This window comes from Ornithorhynchus anatinus, chromosome 8 (genome assembly GCF_004115215.2).
Source record: "Ornithorhynchus anatinus isolate Pmale09 chromosome 8, mOrnAna1.pri.v4, whole genome shotgun sequence".
NCBI classification, from domain to species: domain Eukaryota; kingdom Metazoa; phylum Chordata; class Mammalia; order Monotremata; family Ornithorhynchidae; genus Ornithorhynchus; species Ornithorhynchus anatinus.
In genome coordinates, this window is record NC_041735.1 from 48,566,189 (window position 1) to 48,587,996 (window position 21,808).

General features: G+C 43.0%; 1 protein-coding gene across 2 annotated transcripts in view; it reads left to right on the top strand.

The window, feature by feature from the left end:
- Nucleotides 1-21,808, top strand: part of RBMS3 (RNA binding motif single stranded interacting protein 3) — a 1,099,136-nt gene that overhangs the window by 182,814 nt on the left and 894,514 nt on the right. For both annotated transcript variants that reach the window (XM_029070947.1, XM_007671050.4), the window contains one exon: nt 12,188-12,256. In XM_029070947.1, the coding sequence (XP_028926780.1) occupies nt 12,188-12,256 (69 nt within the window). The remainder of the gene's footprint in view (nt 1-12,187; nt 12,257-21,808) is intronic.

Here is a 21,808-nt window from a genome sequence, read left to right on the forward strand (position 1 = left end):
ATATTTAACATCAAGTAGGAAGACAGAAGCACAAGCAAGCAATGGTCCTGCAATCCAGTCCTACCTCCAGACTCAAATAATGCTTGTCATAGCTCACCTTTGCGCACCAGACCTGTCTGGAGTTTGGATCCTGGTAGAAAATGATAATTGTGCTCTTTAAGTGACTGCCAAACATTGTACTAAGCACTAATGTAGATAAAAGATAATCGTCAGACACAGTCCCCTTTCCATATGAGACTCAGGATCTCTGAGGACCATTTAATCCCCATTTTGCAAAAGAGAAAACTAAGGCACAGAAAAGCTGTGACTTACCCGAGGTCACACAGCAGGCAATTTGGAGAACCAGGATTAGAAATCAGATCAGTTTGTTGTGAGCAGAGAAAGTGCCTACCAACTTTGTATTGTGCTCTCCCAAGTGCTTAATACGGTGTTTTGCCAACAGTCGGCCCTCAGTGATCACTACTGATGAAGACGAGATCCCCTGACACCCAGGCTCGCACTGTTTCCACTAGACTACTACTTCAACAACTGCTCTGTGATGAGTTGAAGTGGGATAATCCTAAGAATAGCAGACAGGAGAAATACTTTAAATATACAATGAAGGAGAACATCAAATCATCTGGCATAGCCGAACACATGTGGAATTCAGCTGCTGATGACAGGTTAGTTTGGGCCTCTTTTTTGGAAATCATTTTACATGCCTGTGATGTAGAAAGGATTTCCAGTCACGCATTGGTCATCTCATTTATTGTGGTAAGTGCTCACTTTGTAGCTAGCTCAGTACTGAGCGCTAGGGTAAATACAAATTGGATAATTCAGACCTGATCCCTGTTCCACATGGGGTCACAGTGAGCCAAACCTGCATTCTAAGCTATAGCCTCACCGCTGGATGGGTTTTCTTCAAAGTCAAAAGACAGCTATTACGTATTTGTAGAGCTTATAGCATGTGAGCTAAAAGGGAATCTCTCCTTGTGCTGAACTTTGGAGCACACCTTCTATATTCATTGTTCTTTATGGCTTTTAAAGGGAAAAGAGTGTGTGTTCTCATTCACTTGACAATTCTCACAGCAGCTTTCTTTACAAAGACAGACAGCAGCTTGTCCCCTAAGGCCTAAAGAAGGGTGGAAGGCAAGCAAGGCTTGGGGCCCCTCTAACTCCTCTGTGCATGCCTGAAATAGCTATGAGGAAATCAGACATGTGAGGAGCTTTCTCTTATCCCCCAGCTTTCTTTGTAACTCAGCTAGTTCTCAGTGGAACCAGAGACTTCTGATTTACTTGAGCCAGTGCTTTTCACCTTAGGCAAAAATACCGCTCCTTGTTGCCTGGAAGAATGTGGGCGAAAAAATGTGGGAAATCTATGTTTACACTTAGAAATCAGACCTCAGTGGGAGTGCAGGATTGGTTGGAAATGTTTTGCTTTCTGGGCCAGTAACCTGAAATTAGAGGGGAAAAAAGAACTAAGAGGCCATGAGTTTTTACCGGTCCCTCAAATTTAGCAGGTTGGAATGGTGATTTTCATGCCACGTTCTCAGAGCCCTGGCTGGAGCAGGTACAAAATGCTTCTACTACCTGAAAAATCCACAAATCCTAAGAAAAATGTTGGCATTTATTAAGTGCTTATTGCATGCCCAGCACTGTACTAAGCACTTGGGTAGATACAAGATCATTAATTCAGAGTCAATCCCTGTCCCACACAAGGTTCCTTGCTGAGAGGGAACAGATTTGTCCCACAGGATAATCACTTGGGAATTTTTAAGCTAGAATTGTCTCAGTTGGAAGTGTCTGTGGACTTCTTTTTCTCTCCCCCTTCCTCGCCTGCTTTGAAATGATCTTCGCTTTGAGGACATCTGCAACAAAATAAGGAAACCCTGGACTAAAAGCAAAGATCTTCCAGATGACCTCTCAGGCACTGCAAATATTAAATATGATTTCATTGGCTGCTTCAACCAGAACTAACAGGCTTAAGATTTTCTAGCAGAGTTCTCACAGATGCCATCTGAAGTCCAAAAATGCATATTGCTGTTCCAGGCACCACTATAATTCTTTCCACCAGAGGAATCCTGGAATTCCCTGATTAGTATACTTTGTGTCCACCTACTTTTTTTTTAGCTCCAGAAAATAAAACACCTAATCGGTGAATTACGGAGACCCCCATGTTGTTTATCGTTCATTGCAATGAAGACCTAAGGGACTACTAGCTAGTGGATAGAGAACCTGAGAGGATTGCTTTCTTTTTCCAGAAAGATTCCTTAGGGCTGCAAACCCAATAGAAAAATTTCATCTGGATGATTCAACATCTGCTTTTTGTCACAAGAACACTCTTTGGTTACTTCACTTGCTTTACTGGAAAATGAACCCACTTTCAAAGCCCAGCCTGAATGTAGTCACTGGCTTTGGCATTTGCTTCGACTGAAACTTCCTCCATGTACTTTTTCCTTTGTGTAGTTAATAGTCCAATTAATACACAGAGCACAGGGTCTGGTCTTAACATCCACAGTTGAAATGGGAAGGTAATGGAGAAGTTGGGGAGGGGGAAATGCAAAAAGTGTTAGAGGTGGACTCATTTAGCCTGGCGGGGAGAATGCTGGGGATAAGGGGAACAGTATTATCACATACTGTTCCCCTTACCATTATCTTTAAAGTGCTCAATTCATTCAGTCGTGTTAATTGAGCACTTACGGTGTGCAGAACACTGTAATAAGCGCTTGGGAGAGTACAATATAGCAGACAGACACATTCCCTGTCTCCAATCAGCTTGCCCCCTCCTACTTCGCCTCACTGTTCTCCTACTACAGCCCAGCCCTCAAATCTTGCTCCTTTTTAGCATCAGCTTACTCACCATGGCCTGGTCTTGTCTATCTCACCATCAACCCTTATCCCATGTTCTCCACCCAGCCTGAAACTCCCTCCCCCTTCATATACTCCATACCACCACTCTCCCCTTTATCCTGGACTCTCTCTCGCTTCTGTGTTACCTATGCGCTCGTCTCTGTGCCCTTTGGGTATACAGTTTTTGTCTCAGCCTCACAAATCTTAGGTACATATCTGTGGATTATTTTTATTAATGTCTATCTCACCCTCTAGCCTGTAAGCTCACTGTGAGGCGGGAACGTATCTGTCTACCTGTCGTACTCTTCCAAGTGCTTAGTATACAACTGCACGAGGTAAGCGCTCAATAAATAGCACTGATTTAAAAGTGCCCAAAATGTTACATGGTTAAAGGCGACCAGAAACTTTCTATCTCCATTAGGTCAGATCTTGAAGAAATGGATTCAAATGGCAGCAGGAGAACTTTAGAGAGAGTGAGGAAACTACCTGCCCAGAACAATTTAATGGGGTTCTCAAAGAAATTTTGTCAGTGGTAGTGTTTTGATGGTGGCACCTTTTCAAAATTAAAATCATAATAAAAAAATGAGTGGCAAGTAGTAAAGCGTTCATGGCATCTTTAAAATACACCTGCCATGACCTGTTTGGCTTTTGTGTCTGCCTATTCCCCTTTCTAGCTTAGTCTCTTAGGGGCCAGGCATTGTTGGAGTGGGAGAGGCACTCTCCAAAACACGGTTTAGATGTGGCAGGGTCCTGGCCAGTCCCTGAAAAGGAATGTGTCCTAGTGGATTCTGCTGTGCGACCTTGAGTGACCTTGTCACTTCTCTGTGTCTGTTACCTCATCTGTAAGATGGGGAACAAGACCGTGAGCCCCCTGTGGGACATGGATGATGTCCAACCTGATTAGCGCATATCTACCCCAGAGCTAAGAAGAGTGTCTGGTGCAAAGTAATCGCTTGACAAATACAATAAAAAAATGAAATTCTGTCATTCTGAACGAACTCACTTTCTCACCAGCGCCAGGGGTTGCAGCAGGTGTGCCTGCTTTGGGAGAGTTTTAGTCTCTGGCTGTACTGCCTAGGAACAAACCCACATGGCTACCTGTCTATGGAGGACAGCAATGGGCCTGTGCCCCATGGTGTAATTCTAAGGTGCTGAGGCTTTGGGTGGTCTTAGAAAGGCCCGGTCCGAGCTTTCAGGACTGTTATGGGGAATGTGGTTTGCACCAGGTTGCTTCTGAGGTGCCCTGATGAGCCCAAGACTGTTCCCTCAAACTGGCTCACTTCTACTGAATCCCACTCCGTTGAATTCCACCCCTTCCTTTAGAATGACTGCCAAGAACTTTCCCAAATTCTCACCCTCTTCCACACTTTACTGGTCTTAATGGCCTAGTGGAAAGAGCACAGGCCCAGAAGTAAGAAGACCTGGGTTCTAATACTGGTTCTGGACAAGTCAGGTAATTTCTATGTGCCTTAGTTTCCACTGTAAAATGAAGATTAAATCCTACTCTCTTCCATTCAGACTGTGATCTGCTATAGAATAGAGAATGTGTCCAGCCCAATTATCTAGTATCTAACCCAGTGCACGGTGCAGTCCTTGACAAGTATAAGTGCTTAACTAATACTGTTATTATTTCCACAAATTCAATCATATTGATTGTTTACTAGGTGCAGAACACTGTACTAAGTGAATGGGAGAGTGCAATAAAGAGAAACTGGTACATTTCCTGCCCACAATAAGCTTACAGTCCAGAGGGGAGATAAAGACATCACTGCAAATAAATTACAGACGTACGTAAGTGCTGTGGGGCTCGGATCAGGGTAGACAAAGAGAGCAAGTCAGGGTGATGCAGAAGGGGGTGGGAGAAGAGGAAAGGAGGGACTTCATCTGGAAAGGCCTGTTGGAGGAGATGGGCCTTCAGTAAGGCTCTGAAGCGGAGGACAGTAGTTGTCTGCTGGATTTGAGGAGGGAGGGCGTTCCAGACCAGAGTCAGGACGTGGGCTACGGGTCGGTGGTCAGGTAGGTGAGATTGAGGCACAGAGAGAAAGTTAGCATTAGAGGGACAAAGTGTGTGGGCTGGAGTGAAGGAGAGTGATGAGGTGGGGTAGGAGGGGGCAAGGTGGTGGAGTGCTATAAAACCAGTGGTGAGGAGTTTTTGTTGATAGATGGGCAACCACTGGAGTTTTTGTTTTGGTTTTTTTTTGAGGAGCAGGCTCGACCACCTCCACTCAGGTCTGTCAGGGACACCTGCAACTGTGCAGACTTGCTGGGGTGGTTTCAAGTCCCTCAGATGTCCAGGATACCTTAAGAGCTCCATGCCACCACAGAGATTCTGCCCCCTGAATGCCCCAGGATTGTACCATGGGAAAGCTTGGTGTTGGTGTTGCTGCTAAGAGCCTATTTAATGCATTGTGGAGCAGCTTGGCCTAGTGGAAACAGCACGGCCCTGGGAGTCAGAGGGCCTGGGATCTAATGGTCCTTAGCAGCGTGGCTAAGTGGAAAGAGCCCGGGCTTGGGAGTCAGAGGTCGTGGGTTCTAATCCTGGCTCCGTCGCTTGTCAGCTGTGTGACCTTTGGCAAGTCACTTAACTTCTTTTGTGCCTCAGTGACCTCATCTGTAAAATGGGGATGAAGACTGTGAGCCCTATGTGGGACAACCTGATTACCTGTATCTACCCCAGCGCTTAGAACAGTGCTTGGCACATAGTAAGCAGTTAACAAATACCGTCATTATTAATATTGTTATTGCTATTAGAGAAGCAGCGTGGCTCAGTGGAAAGAGCATGGGCTTTGGAGTCAGGGCTCATGAGTTCGAATCCCAGCTCTGCCACTTGTCAGCTGTGTGACTGTGGGCAAGTCACTTAACTTCTCTGTGCCTCAGTTCCCTCATCTGTAAAATGGGGATTAAGACTGTGAGCCCCACGTGGGACAACCTAATTCCCCTATGTCTACCCCAGCGCTTAGAACAGTGCTCGGCACATAGTAAGCGCTTAACAAATACCAACATTATTATTAAGTGCTTATTGTGCATCAAGCATAGTTCTAAGTGCTGGGGTAGATATAAATCAAGTTTGACATAGTCCCTGTCCCATATGGTGGTCTCACTCTTAAAATCCCCATTTTACAGATGAGGGAACTGAAGCCCTGAGAAGTTAAGTGACTTGTTCAAGATGACAAGAGCCTTGATTAGAACTCAGGTCCTTCTGACTCCCAGGCCTGTACTCTATCCACTAAGCCACACTGCTTCTAAATTCCCGCTGCTTCTAATCCTGACTCTGCCAATTGTCTGTCATCTAACCAGTAGCAAGCCACTTAACTTCTGTGCCTCAGTTTCCTCATCTGTGAAATGGGGATTTAATACCTGAATGTCACCTGTTTAGCCCGCCAGTCCCACTTGGGACAGAGACTGTGTCAGGCCTGATGAACCTGTATCTACCCCAGTGCTTGACACATGAATGCTTAACAAATACAAAAAGAATAATAATAAAAATGGGCAGCAACCACTCTGCCTACGAAGCTAAGCACCATCAGGTACCTCCTCACTGAGTAAGCCCTCCAAGATCTCTACTCTCCTTATATTTACTTCGACCCACTCTTTTCTGTTCCCTTTTATACCCACTCCCTGCCCCTCCCCCTTCAGAGAGGTCGCATAAAGCTTCATAATCAGTAAACCTTCTACATTTGAAAGTGTTTCTCTGAGTTCAGCCTCCTCTGGTGTATCTGTGGTTAGAGGGGACAGGGATAACGTAGGTGATTGAAATCGATAGATAATCTAAAAATCTTATTTTAGTCAAGAGTTTCAACCTCCTCCCATCAAACCTTTTAACAGAGTTCCTAACAAATAGCAAAATGGCCTGATATGAGTTTCATCTCCTTTTTATTTCCCCTGGCGGCCCTCCGAAGGGAGGCCAGGGAGAGAGGCGAAGGGAAGGGATTGGATGCTCCATGCAGAATCTTAAAGAAGCACATTTCATTTTTCTACATGAACTCAAAAAATAGATACGTTGTTCACATAATGCCTTATCAAAAACCTTCCTATTCTCTCCAGTTTGGCCTACACCTTGAATTTGCAACTTGCTTCTGGGTCCAAGTGTGAAATGGTTGCACTGTATCATTCCGTGTGAGGCTCACCAATTTACCCTTAAAAAGCAGCATGGCCCAGTGGAGAGAGCTTGGACCTGGGAGTCGGAAGGACCTGGGTTCTAATCCCATTCTGCCACTTGTCTGCTGGGTGACCTTGGGCACGTCACTTAACTCTTGGTGCTTCAGCTACCTCATCTGTAAATTGGGGATTAATATTATGAGCCCCAAGTGGGACATGGACTGTGTCGATCCTGATTAGCTTGTACCTACACTTAGTACCTGGCCCATAGTATGTGCTTAAAAAATACCATTAAGAAAAGAAATCAAAAGATAGTGGCCATGAAAAAAAAACTGTTGTGAATCTGTTCTCATTTGGCATAGGCTTCTCTGCAGTACACTGAAAATCTCAGACTTCACTGAAGTAGAGCACATTTGTTCTTTTGGACTGGCTCCCCGACTGAATGATCCTTGGCATCAGATGATTTGGTTCCACCTGAAATTCTAATCATTTCAGAGCGAGGCACCTCCCCAAATGTTGTGTCTGCCTTAGAGTTCAGTCCATCCAAATAGCTATTGGTGTTTCTTGGGGTCACGTTTGCCGATGTATTTACGCTGAGAGGATGTTGAAAGCAGATGTTCAATGGGTAGTTGGATTTTAAAAACTGTTTTTTCATAATTGTGCCTTAAAGACTTGCCACTGCTTTGCATCTGAAGCCGAGTTAGGAAACCCCTTTGGTTGAAGCATAAGCATGCCCCACGTTCTTCATTTCCTGGTGATGCATAAATGGACCTCAAAGTGGCTGATGGATTTGAGGAAGGCACTTCAGCACTCTGAGGCATAGCTTGCTCTCTGGAGGGAGGACTGCTGGAGCTGGCGATATTTCTGGGCTCTGAATTTCTGTTGAGTCTGAAACATCTTTCAGACTGTCTCACGACACTTCCTCCTCAAACTTTGGATAGCAGTCTCCCTGAAAGAAGGCCTCAGAATTAACTACTTTACTGCTCTCATGCCAAAAAGTGCTCACTGAAAGATGCTGGATAAATCCTTTTCTTCTAGACTGCAAGCTCGCTGTTGGCAGGGAACGTGTCTACCAACTCGGTTCTTTTGGACTCCCTGAAGCGCAGAGTATGGTGCTCTGTACACAATAAGTGGTCAGTCGATATTGTTGATTTCATTTTTTTAGACCTTGATTTTTTTTTCTCGTGAATCCACTCCCTGGCCTTGTAGGGCATCAATTCTAGATTCTCTCTTTTGCACTACAACAGAGTACGGTAGGAGACCTACTGAGAGCTCACCGCCTCCCCTCGCCATTCCCCTACTCCTTCCCTCTGTTCTTCCCCCTTCCCCTCCCCACAGCACTTGTGCCTATTTGTACAATTATTTATTACTTTATTTTGTTAATGATGTGTATATACCTATTATTCTATTTATCTTGATGGTATTGACACCTCACTATTTGTTTTGTTGTCTGTCTCCCCCGTTTAGACTGTGAGCCCCTTGTTGGGCAGGGATTGTCTCTATCTGTTGATGAATTGTACATTCCAAGTGCTTACTACAGTCCTGTGTACATAGTGCTCAAAAAATACATTGAATACATGAATTTCCAGTTCTTCACACTGGGCCCCAGTGATGTAAGAAGGTTCATTGCCATCTACATTCTTCGGGGGTCTCTCTTTCTCATTTTAGCCTGAGTGTTAAAATTCAGCATTAAGAGATCTTTTTGTTAATTTACTAAAGAAATCAAGGAAAGTGAGTTTTGGGGGCTAGTTAGATTGATTCTCATATGATTTATTCTGAAAATACAACATTTTGTTTAAACATGCCTTTGTAATGATTATTTAGGAAAACAAAACATATTATCTACTCCTGGTGGCTTTTTGTCTCCAACTCTACTTTTGAAAGCTCCAGTAATGTTGGTAAGGTCTATAGGGGTACTTTTTCTTTGTGGGGTTCACACCCATCTCCACACACACTAGGTTTGACTATAACAAACAAAATTAATTTAATATGTGAGGTTTGGAAATCTGATTTTGTTCTCAAATTGATTATCCATTATGGCTGTATCCATTAGAAGTCAGTCCTCTATGCAATGTCATCTTTCTAAAATTTATGATGACTTAAACCACTTATTGGAAGAGTACAATACTGATACCTAAGTAACTCAGTGTAGCAATAGAGTAAACGAGGGGTATGTGAAATCACAATCTGATCTCCCTCTTTGAATACTCACCCAGATGATGCCTTCCTACTGCGCTGCACACAGTAAGTGCCTAATAAATATGAATGAATGAATGCTTTCAAACCCAGAAGCAGCATGGCCTAATGGATATAGCACAGGCCTGGGAGTCGGAAGGGTCTGGGTTCTAATCCCTGCTCTGCAACCTGTCTGCTGTGTGACCTTGAACAAGGCACTTAACTTCTCCATGCCTCAGTTACCTTATCTGTAAAATGGGGATTAAGTCCGTGAGGCCTATGGACTGTGACCAATCTGATTAGCGTTTATCTACCCTAGTGTTTAACATAATAAGTGCTCAACAAATGCCATTTATGTGGAAAAACACCAAAAAACCCCCAAATATACCAAACACACAAACCAGGTCTGCCCTATTCTAGAAACAATTATTTGGATCCCACTTCCAGCTATCACCCCATCTCCTACCCAAACTCCTCAGAAGTTTGTATACATGCGCTACTTTGTTTTCTCTCCTGCAGCTCTCTTCTTCATGTTCGATGTAATTTCTGCCCCACTGCACTCTACTGAGACCACTCTCTCCAAGGTCACCAATGATCCATTCTTGTCAAATATAACAGGCTCTTCTCTGACCTAATCTTCCTTGGCCAAATTTGATAATTTAGATCATTTCCTACTGGGAACTTTAACCTTGATTTTACACATACAGTTCTTCAGTTTTTCCTCTTACACCTCGGGTGGAATTTCCTCAATCCCTTTGGCTGGCTATGTCTCTGCTTCTCACCCTCTAACTGTGGGTGTCCTTCAAAACTCTGTTATGGATTCCATTCTCTTTACACTAACTCCATCCACTCTCATGACTTCAAGTACCACTTTTATATAAATAGATTGTGGACTTTATTAGATGGTAAATTCCTTATGGGTAGAGATCATTTCTCTATTGTATTGTACTTTCCCAAGTGCTCAGCGTACTGTAAGAACTCAAATTCTGTTAACTGATTCCTGATTTTATTTTGCTAACCCAATTAATTTCTCATCTCTCCAACTTAAATCTCTTGGCACAGAGTAAGCGCTTAACAAATACCATAATTATTATCCCTCCCCGATTACCTCTTGAGCACTTACTTGCCACCTAAGCACTTGAGTACTTACAATCACCCATAACATTTTATACATATCTTTTATTACTTCCTCCTAATTATAATTTGTCTGTCTTCCATGCTAGAGTGTAACCTCCTTGTGGGCAAGGAGTACATCTCCTAATTTTGAACTCTTCCAAGTGCTCACATTTTGTTCTCTGCACACGAGTGTTTAGTAAAAACAACTGATCACAAAACCTGAGACTGCTAGTCATCATTAATGATATTTACTGAGCGATTACTTTGTGCAGAGCACTGTACTAAGCACTGAGAGTATTGATTTTGCTATGAGAATTTCAAATAAATTCATTTTGCCCCTTTGAAAAGGAAATTGATAACCACCAAGTTTTCTCCTACTGAACTTACTGAGAAAGGGCTGCATATGTAATCCCTATTGAACTATTACAACTAAATCCTCAAACATATTTTTATTTCTACATATATTTTATATTTTTGTGTCTGGGCATACTACATTTGATTTGCCTTTGTGTCTAGTTTCAGGAACATGACGTTTTGAAGGAAATAAAAAAAAAAAGTTGTTCAAAGCTTGAAGTTAAGTGGCGTGGCTCAGTGGAAAGAGCATGGGCTTAGGAGTCAGAGGTCATGAGTTCTAATTCAGTCTCCGCCACCTGACAGGTGTGTGACTTTGGGCAAGTCACTTAACTTCTCGGTGCCTCAGTTACCTCATCTTTAAAATGGGGATTAAGACTGTGAGCCTCACGTGGGACAACCTGATTATCCTGTATCTACCCCAGTGCTTAGAACAGTGCTTGGCACATAGTAAGCACTTAACAAATACCAACATTATTATTAAGCTTGGTGACAGTGTGGTATTGTCCTGTTGCCATTATTTTTAGAATGGAGCATAATTTTGTACTATTGCATCCCCAAGAATCATATCTGGAAAGAGTCTTAATATTGCATCCAGTCCATCCACCTGCATCTTGCCTTCCTGTACTTAAGCCATCCTCAAGCCTGCTTTCAGAACTAGCCAATGAGATTCCACATCCTCCTTCTATTGTTTCTGTGAGCCCGCCATTGGGCAGAGATTGTCTCTCTCTGTTGCCGAATTGTACATTCCAAGCCCTACGCACAGTGCTCTGCACATAGTAAGCGTTCAATAAATACTATTGAATGAATGAACAACAATCCTAAACAAAAACCCTGATGCTGCAGTTTGTACATTTTCTCATAGGCTCTGAAGAATAGTTGGCCACTGTTCTCTGTGTGATAACTTTTATGTACTAATCAGTTAAATCACTATTCTGAATTTTTACAGAATAATCCTTCACAACTTTGGACTTAATGGATGTGTAGGGGGAGAGCCTGGTCTTAATGAAAAGACTAAATTTAGAGAGGATGCTAAATTGTAATTTTATTATAGTACTTAAGAGCAGATGCACCTCTCTCTCCATGTGCCGTACTTTCATGGGTTATCTAATGGTCTGTGTCTTTTTCTTTAAAACCTGTCTATATTGCAGATAACGTGCAAAATGATTGCTAAGTAGAGATGCTTGGAATATTTTCCTCCTCCCGAGTCACCTGGTTCCCAGTTAACTGAAGCATTGCTAACCACGTGTTGATGAAACTCTTCCCACATTAGATCAATATCTGACTAACTTGGGCAGCAGAGGGTAATAGAAATGGAAGGGCTATGTCCAAGTCATCATACAATCTGCATCAGTTAAGCTGAATTATTGAGGTTTGACTGTATCTTCATTTAATGGCTTTTTGACAAATTCGTCCAGTGCCATTGACAAGGTTCAGGGTATCTGGGTCTGAGAATCATTGAGAAATAAGTGTGAAAGAAAACAAAACCCTGAAGCATGGCAAACATCAACTAATGAAGATTACTCTTTTGGGATGGAGGAATTAATTATGAAGTTTATGAAGAGATATTTGTAGTAGGTTTTGGCTGACAGCATGGATTCTTCTTTATTATTTGCAGAGGACCGTAGCCAACAAGACTTCAGGTGCTCCTTCATACAGCAGATGGTCCAGTTCTCAGCCACATCAGGTAATCTGCCCTTTCCAAGGAGAACGTGTTCTTATCTGTGTGTTTTACCATGTAATTATTCATCATATTTGCTGGAATGACTAGCTTTGAGGCATTCCGCAGCTGCAAGTATAAGCCAAATCAATTGCCGGGATTCTGGCCCTGTTCAGTTTCCACTGTACTCTGGTCAAAAGTAGTACATCTGTGTAGAAAATACGGGAAGCAACCTAGTAATTAGTCACTTGTGAAGCCATTGAGGGTCAGCCTCAGCATATGTCAGGTGAGCAGAAAAGAATACTGATTTCATTCACCTTACTATCAGAGCACTGTCCTGGAAGCAGGAGCCATTAAACAGTATGGAAGGGCACACTATTTTGTACTTGTTTGTATTTATTCACTTATTCCTTCTGCCCGTGCTGCCCTTTCACAATTCTACTAAACCACTCCCCCGCACTCCTTCAAATCTCTTTTTAAAAGTCATCTTTTCTATGAGGCATTTTCAGATTAGGTCACTAATCAATCTCTGATTATACCCACTCTCCTGATGATGTAACTTAAGTTACTCATGTGTTTTTGAGTTATGTGTTTTTTTATATATATATATATAATAATTCAATTATATGTGGTTTGTTTCCCCACTAGAATGTAAGTTCCTTGATGGCAGGGACTACATTTCTTATTTTGTATTTTGCTCTTTTGCTTAGTACTTTGCACCTAGTAGGTACTAGATGCGATTCACTGCGGATACTGACACAAATGTTATGCTTTTTGGGGATACTAGGAGTGCCAATACAGGAAAGTATGATTGAAACCAGAAGGAGACTCATACATAGCCTGAGCTTGGGCGTGAGTGAAGAATGTGGAGGGTGTATAGACATTCTAGGTGGGCCTCCTTTGGCATTGGTTTTATTTGGCTTTTCTAAGACTTACAGATCTGGGTGGTATCCTTGGAAAGGAGAATGGAAATACTACAGCTAGATGTGACAGAATATGGAAATCAAGAGGTTGCATTTGAAATTGACCCTTGCGCCTTCCCAAATGTTCAACCATTTGGAACCTATATTTTAAAAAGTTCCATTTAAAGCTTCACTAATGGGCGAGGCTGGATAGTCAAGGAATGCATGCCTTCTACTTTCCTAAAACACAAGGGTTGTGTTCTCTCAAAACATTTCGATAAGGAAAACTCATGGCACTGAATGGCAGGAAAACTCATGGCACTCGGACACAACAAGCAAATCTTGGTCAACCTGACCTGCTGGGCTCGATGGGGTTTGTGTCGGAAGAGTGTTTTCATGGTTCTCTAATCCCATTCTGGCCAAACACGTGTTGAAAACACCCACTGAGGCAAGGGTGGGTGTATGTAAAAAGAATTGCCAGCAGTTAACCTAGAAAGGACTTTGCCTGGGTAAAATTCTGAGCTCCACCCCTGGGTCATTAACCAGCGGTAAATTTTGACTGCTTCTCCCGGCTTTCCATCAAGAGATTGGGGGGACCACACAAGTACACTACCAGAAATAGAGAGTTGAACAGTTGTACCCCTATAGGGTCAGGTAGAGCCTTCTCTTCAGTGACTCTCTTGATGAAACCCGTGTGTTTATGTGGTCTGTGTGCACGCCTAATGTATGTTGGGTGTGCTTTTGCTCCACTGTAAAGGTCCCTGGTTCGATCCTGGGCTTTGACAGGTTGTTCCTTCAGCTCCAGAAACAGTGTTTGATGCATAGTAAGCTCTTAACAAAAACCATAATCTTAGGGGAAGCAGCGTGGCTCAGTGGAAAGAGCACGGGCTTTGGAGTCAGGGCTCATGAGTTCGAATCCCGGCTCTGCCACTTGTCAGCTGTGTGACTGTGGGCAAGTCATTTAACTTCTCTGTGCCTCAGTTCCCTCATCTGTAAAATGGGGATTAAGACTGTGAGCCCCACGTGGGACAACCTGATTCCCCTGTGTCTACCCCAGCGCTTAGAACAGTGCTCTGCACATAGTAAGCGCTTAACAAATACCAACATTATTATCGATTAGACTGTAAGCCCGTCAAACGGCAGGGACTGTCTCTATCTGTTGCCGACTTGTTCATCCCAAGCGCTTAGTACAGTGCTCTGCACATAGTAAGCGCTCAATAAATACTATTGAATGAATGAATCATCACTGGGGTTCTTGTTGATTTGGAGTCCTATGACCAAGTGCCTTTCTCAAGGTCAGGGAAGGGTCCCATCCTCAGTCGTTGGTTTTCCCCTCCCCTCCCACACCTTCACCACACTCCAGAAAGGACCAGTTAAAAGAAATTAAGGTTGTGTCCAGATTGCGGATCTTTTATTTAGGAGAACTCCCTAGCGGAACAAGAGACAACATGGAGTGAAGAGTAAAAACACTATACACAGAACAGTAATCGGTGTTCTTAATTCCTCCATGCGTCTGTGTGGGATTTCTTCCACCAACATTAACAATCAATTTTGAGCATCATCCTGAAAGTTGCATTGAAAAGTTATATGGGATGAATGAAGCATGGATATCTAACTTTATATTAAAAAAGACCACTCCAGGCTTCTTATATTCTGGTCTTATATAATGAATCTCTCCAGTGATTTTTACGTTTCAGAAATGATATTGGAAAATGTGCCAACTCACTTCCCATGTATTATCATCAATGGTATTTGTTTAGGCTCAACTGCTTAGGCTGAGGCTTTAGTGTGAGTCTCATCTTCTTCCTTATTTTTTTCACATGAGAGCGGTATTGGGTTTTAATCAAGAAGGTCTACTACCTGAGGGCTATTTCTCTGCCCTCAATCAGTCATATTTATCGAGTGCTTACTATGTGCAGAGCACTGTCCTGAGCACTTGATAGAGTACAATACAATAGAGATGGGCATATTCCCTGACCACAGTGAGCGAACAGTCTAGAGAATCTGCCAAGGAGCGATATCCCACTGTGCTCACACACATTTAGAGTAATCTTTCTCCACCTCTGTCCTACAGAGTGCAAATTTTCTCCTCCACTGTCATTTGCATTCTCATCTTTCATTTTAATGAACATGTATCATGAACCCTTGTCTTTTGGGTGTGGGGTTAATGGATTAATGGGCTCCGTAGATATTGCAGGTGCTGATTCGAATTCCAAGCCTGGGGTTAAATGGTAAGGATGGAGCTCCAGACTTGATTCCTTTTGTGGTGCACTATTGAGCAATGGCAAAATGTGTCCCTAAATCCCGAGATCTGTATTCATCTCTATGTCTAGGGTGTAAGAACGTCTCTGTAGTGTCTTAAACCACTTGGGTCACAATATTCCAGAAAAGGGCACCATTAAAATTCAAATTCTTTGAGTCCATGTTTTCCTCGATCCTTACCAGGGAAGCACAGTGAAGCTTTTGAAAACCTGCTGTACCAAATAAGACTGCACGACTGGTACTTTTGAGACTAGAAATCAGTTTCAAAGTAGTGGCATTTTCACCCTCCTCATATTGACTTCTTTTTGGAAAATATATAGGAATGTTGGAGGGACTTTCAGACTGAGACATATGCATATATTAAGCCCTAATGAGAACCAGAAATCCAATTTTAGGAGGTCTGATTTAGCCTTTTAATGGATCATTACAGTAAATATGAACATTCACTCCATTGCTGTGTAGTAAGAGACACAGATCTGTCTGGTGTCTATTTTTGTAAAGCATGTGGGAGCCTCCATCTGCAGACCAGTGCCCTTCCCTTCTACTTGGACTGTCACCCACCTATAAGGGCAGGGCTAATGTGACTGGGAATGGGCCCAAATAAAAACCCTTCTAAATGAATCACGTACAACTTCTGCTTTTGGAACTGCAAAACCGGGCATAATATTAACCGCATGTGCATCCTCAGAGATGAAATATGACATACTGAAGAAAATTCCCCAGAGCATATTTTTTACCTGGTAGGTGCTACAAAGGTGTTTTTTTTTTTTATGTCCCCACCTGCTGGACTTGGAAAATATCCTTTTGTATAACTTTAATAATGATGATAATTGCAATATTTGTTAAGCACTTTCTATGCGTCAAGCGTTGTACTGAGTGCTGGAATAGCTAGAAGTTAATTAGGTCCCACATGGGGCTCACAGTCTAAGTAGGAGGGAGGATAGGTATTGAATCTCCATTGTACAGATGAGGTAACTGAGGCACAGAGAACTTAAGTGACTTGCCCGAGGTCACAGAAAGGACAGATGGTGGAGCTGGAATTAGAACCCAGATCCTCTGACTCACAGGACTGTGATCTTTCCACTAGGCTACACTACTTTTCTGCTGTCACTTCAGTGATACTGGGGCAGGAGAGATGTCTCTACCATAGTCACCGTGGGTGACATCTGCTCACTCCGTAAGCAGAGTGGTGACATTGGCCATTTTCCCTTACTTAGATGTTTAATTTGCCGACAATCCAGCTTTCTGGGGGTTGGCTGTCTGAAAGGATAGAAGTGGGTAGCCAAAATCACTGAAGCAGAATTAGGGAAAAAATGAAATCCAGTGGTTTTAAATAAGAGTGGCAGGCAAGGAGGTGGCAGGTGACTAACACAAGTAAATTGGGCCAGATATTTAATTGTTATTACATCCTAAAGTCAGATAATGTGAGTTGGCAGGATTTCAATAGCTATGTGATATTCAGCAGAAGTTCTAGCCATGGGAAAGGCCTGGTCCAAACCCTAGGGCCTGGACATGGTGAAAAGTTCCTCTGGTGTAGTGTGGTGTGGGTTGGATGTTCGGATCGGCTGCCATCTGTCCTGCTCTTTAGGGCTACTTTCATCCTAGACCAAAAGCCAACTATTTAGTATACATAGTAAATTGGACAAGAGTAGAATATAATATCTGAAACCCATTGAAATTCCCAGCCCTCATATTAGTCCTCATTTCAATCTTTTCTTCCACCAAACGTTTTCCTAGAGCTTCTAGCAAAGAAACAAAACTGATTGGTTTAGATTTCAGCTCCTATCTCTCACCTTGAATACATCCTAAAACGAACCAGCCCGTTCATTTCACTCCTCTAACAGCAACCTAGTCACTATACCTCAGTCTCGTCTGCCTTGCCACCGACCCCTTGCCCACGTCCTCCCTCTGGCCTGGAACTCCCTCATCCTTCGTATCTGACAGACCACCATTCTCTCCACCTTTAAAGCCTTATTAAAATCCCATCCCATCCAAGAGGGCTTCTCTGGCTATGCTCTCATTTCCCCTACACTCTCTCCTTTCTGCACTGTACCCTTTAAACACTGGATATTCACCCCACTTTCAGCCCCACAGCACTTAAGTATGGATCTGTCCTTCTCCCCCTCTTGCTCCTTGTGGGCAGGGAATGTGTCTACCAACTCTGCATTTTACTTTTCCAAGTGCTTAGTACAGTTGTTTGGCACATGGTAAGGGCTTAATGAATATGATTGATTGAGGACAGAGAACTAGTCCCCAAGTAGGAGGCCCTCCTCACTAAAAACTATTACTGCCTTCAAGTGTGAGAAAAATAAGGAAGGAGCAGCATGGCCTAGCAGATAGAACACTGGCCCGGTAGTCAGAAGGAACTGGGTTCTAATCCCAGCTCCACCACTGGTCTGCTGTGACCTTTGGGCAAGTCATTTCACTTCTCTGTATCCCAGTTACCTCATCTATAAAATGGGGATTAAAAATAAAAAGAAAATGATGATACTTGTTAAGTGCTTACTATATGCCAGGCACTGTTCGAAGCACTGGGATGGATACAAGCAAATTGGATTGGACTCAGTCCCTGTCCCAAGGGGACTCACAGTCGCAATCTCCATTTTACAGATGAGGTAGTTGAGGCACAGAGAAGTGAAGTGATTTGCCCAAGTTCACACAGCAGACAAGTGGCAGAGTTGGGGTTAGAACCCATGACCTTCAGACTCCCAGGCCCATGCTCTATCCACTACACTCTAAGCGCTATGTGAGACAGGGACTGTGTCCAAGTCGATTTGCTTGTATCCAGTTCAGTGCTCAGTACAGTTCCTGGTACATAATGCTTAACAAATGCCATAATCATCCCTATGTCAGCATGGCGTAGTGGATAGAACATGGCCCTGGGAGTCAGAAGATCATCAGTGCTTATCCTGTCTCCATCATTTGTCTGCTGTGTGACCTCAGGCAAGTCACCTCACTTCTTGGTGCCTCAGCTCCCTCACCTGTAAAATGGGGATTGAGACTGTGTGCCCCACGTGGGACGGGGGACTGTGTGCAATCTGATAAACTTGTATTTACCCTGTGCTCAGTACGGTGCCTAGCACATAGTAAGCACTTAACAAATACCACAATTATTATTAATAAGAGGATGAGCCTCACACTAAAGACCCAGCCTAAACGAGTGAGGTTCAACTGGATTGGCTCAATTGCCTCTCTTGGTAGTGTCCACGTTGTTCTCATAAGCCAGTGGGTTGGGAAGTGCAAAGGTTGAGACCAAAGACTTGCAAAGTGACATTCCCATAGAAGGAGATAGGCTCGTTTGTGTTGCCAGAAGGAAAAATAGGCAGTTACTCCTTTGTCAAGGAAATACCCCGGAAGGCATGTTTCCAGCATTGCTCGTCATCTATCTCTTTCCTTCTCTTTGTTCGGTTCCTCTCCCTTCTACGCCACTTTTTTTCCCTACTGCTACTCCCCACAACTAGTTAACCACTTCCCCTCAATTCAAGCTCTCATTTAGGCAGTCTGGCATCCCTGTCACTTCTGCAGCTGCAAATTCAGTAGTCACAATTGGTGACATTTCAGGTAATTGATGCTGAGCTGTGACATCCTTGGGAAGGAGGACAAATGTGTGTAGTTAATGCTACTCGTCCTCCTTCTTGCACTAGACATGAAGTCCTTGGGTGCTTGCTTGCCAACCTCTTTGAAACTGCATGCTATGGGAGGGAGAGACATTTTGTTCATGCCGATTTGTCTTTACCAGGAGCCTTTCAGGGATTCCTGCTCAATGAGATGGGGCACAACTATCTTCTGTGGAAACAGAATTATTTTGTGTCCTGAAAAATATGTGGCGTTGATCAGAATTATTTAACTGCATCATTAATCTGGGATGATTAATGAGGCTGGAAAATGCAAGACTGTCTGGTCTTTTCAGGCTAATTTCATTTATTTGATCACAAATAGAGCTTGTGCTGCATTCAGATGCTGGGCAAACTATGGGGTGTTTCTGATTTTAATAAATATTAAACTGCCTGATAGTGCTTACCATTAATTGATTGGTAATTGAAGTGTCAGAGTTGGGGGTGGATGGAAATTCAAGAGTCGCAGGGTAAGTCTTCTGTTCATGTCTATCTCAGGCTGTGACCTTCTCTTTTCCAGAGGTCGGTCGGGATCCTACACAGCTGGCTCTGTTCCTCATGACAATCAATATTAATAGTATTCGAGTGCTTACTGTGTGCAGAGCACTGTACTAAGCACTGGGGAAAGTACAGTACAACAGACACATTCCCTGCCCACAGCAAGCTTATAGCATGGGTAGCAGAGTGGCATTGCGGAGTTTCCTAGAAAATTGGATAGGATGGGAAGGGTGGCGAGCTGCCAACGAGACCATCCCACCCCTTGAGAGGAACCAGGGAAAGATGTTTTGAGAGCCAGACTGTCCTTCTTAGCAATTTGTAGCTCAGGGTCTGACTCGCCGTCTTTCTTCATTGACTGCTGATTGCTGCCTGAAGAGAGGAACGATGCTTCAGTGCTTTAGCATTGTAACACTATCCTGTCTTCAATATTGCCACTCTTTACTTAGCATTGGATAAACACATTAATCATTTCTGTAGCTGCAAAATCGCCCGAGTGGAGCCGTTTGGAATTGTGAACCGAAATACGATTTATGACGTGACCTCTGTTTGGCATGATTGTTCAAGAACCAGACGTGAAGTACATTCATGTTACAAAACAGAAAGGGGAGGTCTATAAAAGACACCTCCATTTTCCCAAGGGAAAAAAGGGAGATAGGGGGTGACCCTGGGATGTCTTTTTAGGGATTAGAAGGGGCAGTAAGATTAAGGGGGGACCTCAGCTAGTACATCGTTACCTCTATTGATTCCGTAACTTGTGATTATTCACCGCTAATGAAAATGTCACATTAGTGGTTAGTTTGAAGCTGTGAAGCTCTATCACTATTGGCTTCTGTTCTGAAATGAGAAGATTCTACATCTGTTTGTACTCCGGTGGTTAAAAATGTTCATTTGCCGTTCAAGTTGAGCTGGCTCCAGACTACTCATTTTCTCCGATCCAACTTCCCCAAAATACATGTTGATAAAATTAGGAAAGATGGGTTAGAAGGAGCTACTATAACTTTTAATATAATCAGCCTTCCTACGCAGATCAGCTTCTGAACATTTTCTTGACCACGAATAACATGCAGCTGTTCTTTACTACACCCTATTTCATTTGACTGCTGACTTTTCATGATTCTCCTGCGTGCAGCATTCTGATCCATATAAATACTTATAAATATGGCTTCAGTTGATTTTTCGTGTTTGTTTTTTTTCCCCCCTCCGAAAATGTGTGGGCTCTAGTGGAGTAGCTGAAAATAAATACCAACAGGCATATGTGCCAAAAAGGCATACTGAGGATTTTCAGTTGTGATAGAGTATGTGTGTGTGTTTCTATCAAGCAACATGTTTCCCTTTATATCATCTGCATGCCTTTTGTTGAAGAAGGGACAAAAGGCCAATTTCTGCTGCAGCTCCATTCCTCTTGAGATAGTTTTATCCCAGCCAACATTTTGACCGCTGGTATTAGTGTTTTTTTTCTAAGTGCAGTGGCTTCATTCTTTCATCCTGGTTAATGGGAGGTTAATTTCTGAAGTTCTAACTTTACTGCTTGCTTGGAGTTAATTTGCATTTATTGGCAAAGATGTATTTTCACAGTACTGCACACCCTAGTATAAGGAATTGCATACTCACACCTGCTGTGGTGTTGTACAATGCTCTGCAGAGAGTTTATGTTCATCATATACCATCGATTCATCGATTTACCCTCCAAAACGTTGCTGTGGGATATGGAGCTTTAGGAATATAGGTTTTCCATGATCCCTTAAGGATTATTAATAAATAACAATAGTATTTTAACTGCTGATTGTGTTGACCACCGGACTTAGATTGTACTAAGCACATTTTATAGATTGTGAGTCCCTGGAGGGATAAGGTCCTTGTCTAATTCACACCCGAGTACTCTTTGTCTCTGCCCAAGGTAAGGATTTATTATTACTAATTAATACAGCTAGTAACTCTGCACTAGATACAAGATAATCAGGTCAGATAGAGCCCCATAGGACTCATGGTCTAAGGTGGAAGGAAAACAGGTTTTTAATCCCCATTTACAGACAAGTAAACAGACACAGAGAAGTTAAGTGATTTTCCCAAGATCACAGAGCAGGCTAGTGATGGAGTCTGGATTATTACCCAGATCTCCTGACTCCCAGGCCTGTGCTTTTTCTACAGTGAGGTACAATGTGTTCCTCTCAGTCAATCAATTGTATTTACTGAACACTTAATCAACTTCCATTGTCCTTTCTGCCCCTCCTAGCTCTCCATCCAAGCTGTGGCTTGCAAGGCGAATAAGTGGAAAGCCCTTGACACTAATAATAATAATAGTG